The sequence below is a fragment of the Mesoplodon densirostris genome, chromosome 19 (assembly GCF_025265405.1).
Source record: "Mesoplodon densirostris isolate mMesDen1 chromosome 19, mMesDen1 primary haplotype, whole genome shotgun sequence".
NCBI lineage: Eukaryota > Metazoa > Chordata > Mammalia > Artiodactyla > Ziphiidae > Mesoplodon > Mesoplodon densirostris.
The window spans coordinates 34717759-34719012 of record NC_082679.1 but is presented as its reverse complement, the minus strand read 5'-3'; the positions used below and the strand labels follow the sequence as shown (position 1 = coordinate 34719012).

Here is a 1254-nt window from a genome sequence, read left to right as displayed (position 1 = left end):
CCATTCCTCAACCCCGGGTGGAGGTGGCATTCTAGGGTAGGGGATGGACTCCAAGCGGGGGGTCTGTGAGTCCCAGAACTGGATATGACCCTGGGACACAGAGGAAGGGCACAGCTAGTTGCTTAGTAACAGGGCTTTCTTTGCAGCGAAGAGAGGGCTGGTGTTTACAGGTAACTAGGTGGGGGGTTGTAATTTGTAAAGAACCAGTTACCGGTTAAACAAAAGGGAATTCTTCTGATGGAAAGAATAGGGCTTGGTGCTAGCAGGAAGAGCCCCCTTCCAGACCCTGCCCATCCCACAGATGGGGCGGGGGGCAGCGGGTGTCATTATGCAGATTGGACTGGTGTCTTCCTGTGACCATAGAAACGGAACCCGTTCTCTTTCAGCTGTGCTCTGAGGAAGGGCTATTTAACTCTGGCACCTGAGGATCAGCCACACAGAGCGTCCTCACCTCGGGGCATCCCAGGGCACTCACCCTCTGCGTCCAACTGAGATGGGATGCCACGCCAGCAAGAGCACCAAGGTGGAGGGGGCGTCCCAGAAACCCGCAGAACAGCCCGAGGGAGAGGAACCAAATCTGCGGGCTGGCACAGAGGCAGCAGATGGCAAAGACGCCTCCTTGAAGGATGGTGCCCCCGAGCAGAAGAACTGAGATGCTTCTCTCTGGATTCGGACCCTCACCTCATCCGTGGAACTGCCTTTGGCCAATGAAACTCGGGACAAACCCCATCCTGAGAAGCTCCAAAGAGAGGGAGGAGAGAGAAATCCCCGCCTTTGGCATTCATGCTTCAGAAATTACCTTCATCGGGCTTTGCTCTGGAGCTGAGAGGGAGATGCGGCCACGGGGAGTCCTATTTCCCCAGGTCTCCGATAGAGAGGACAGAAGAAGTCTTCGCACATCCTGGGACTTTCCCTGAGCTTCTGGAAACGGGGGAGCCCCATAGCAGACTGCTCTGGCTCTGGTGAATCTCTGCTGTTGAGCTGTGACTGTCTAGTGACCCTACCCCCTTCCATATGCCTCACTTTTATGAACTCTGAAAGCTCTGTGGTCATAGCATCGATGGGGATGTGTGGTACTCGGTTTCTTTCTTTCCTTCTTTTCTTTTCTTTTTTTTTTTTTTTTTGGTTTGTTTTTTTCTCTCTTTTTTCTAATAGCTGGCTGAATAGGCAGTGCCTATCACAGGAAAGTTTTGGGTTTGGCTCACTCCACACTGTTTGTACGAATACTTTAATATTTAACTTGGAGAATTGTTA

The 1254-nt window shown here is 52.1% G+C and overlaps 1 protein-coding gene across 1 annotated transcript; it reads left to right on the top strand.

Annotated features, from left to right (window-relative positions):
* The first annotated feature begins 493 nt into the window (after nucleotides 1-493).
* CHD9NB (CHD9 neighbor) lies at nucleotides 494-652 on the top strand. Its single transcript, XM_060084425.1, has one exon. It carries the CDS (start codon nucleotides 494-496, stop codon nucleotides 650-652), a length of 159 nt encoding a protein of 52 aa, XP_059940408.1.
* The last annotated feature ends 602 nt before the right edge of the window (nucleotides 653-1254 follow it).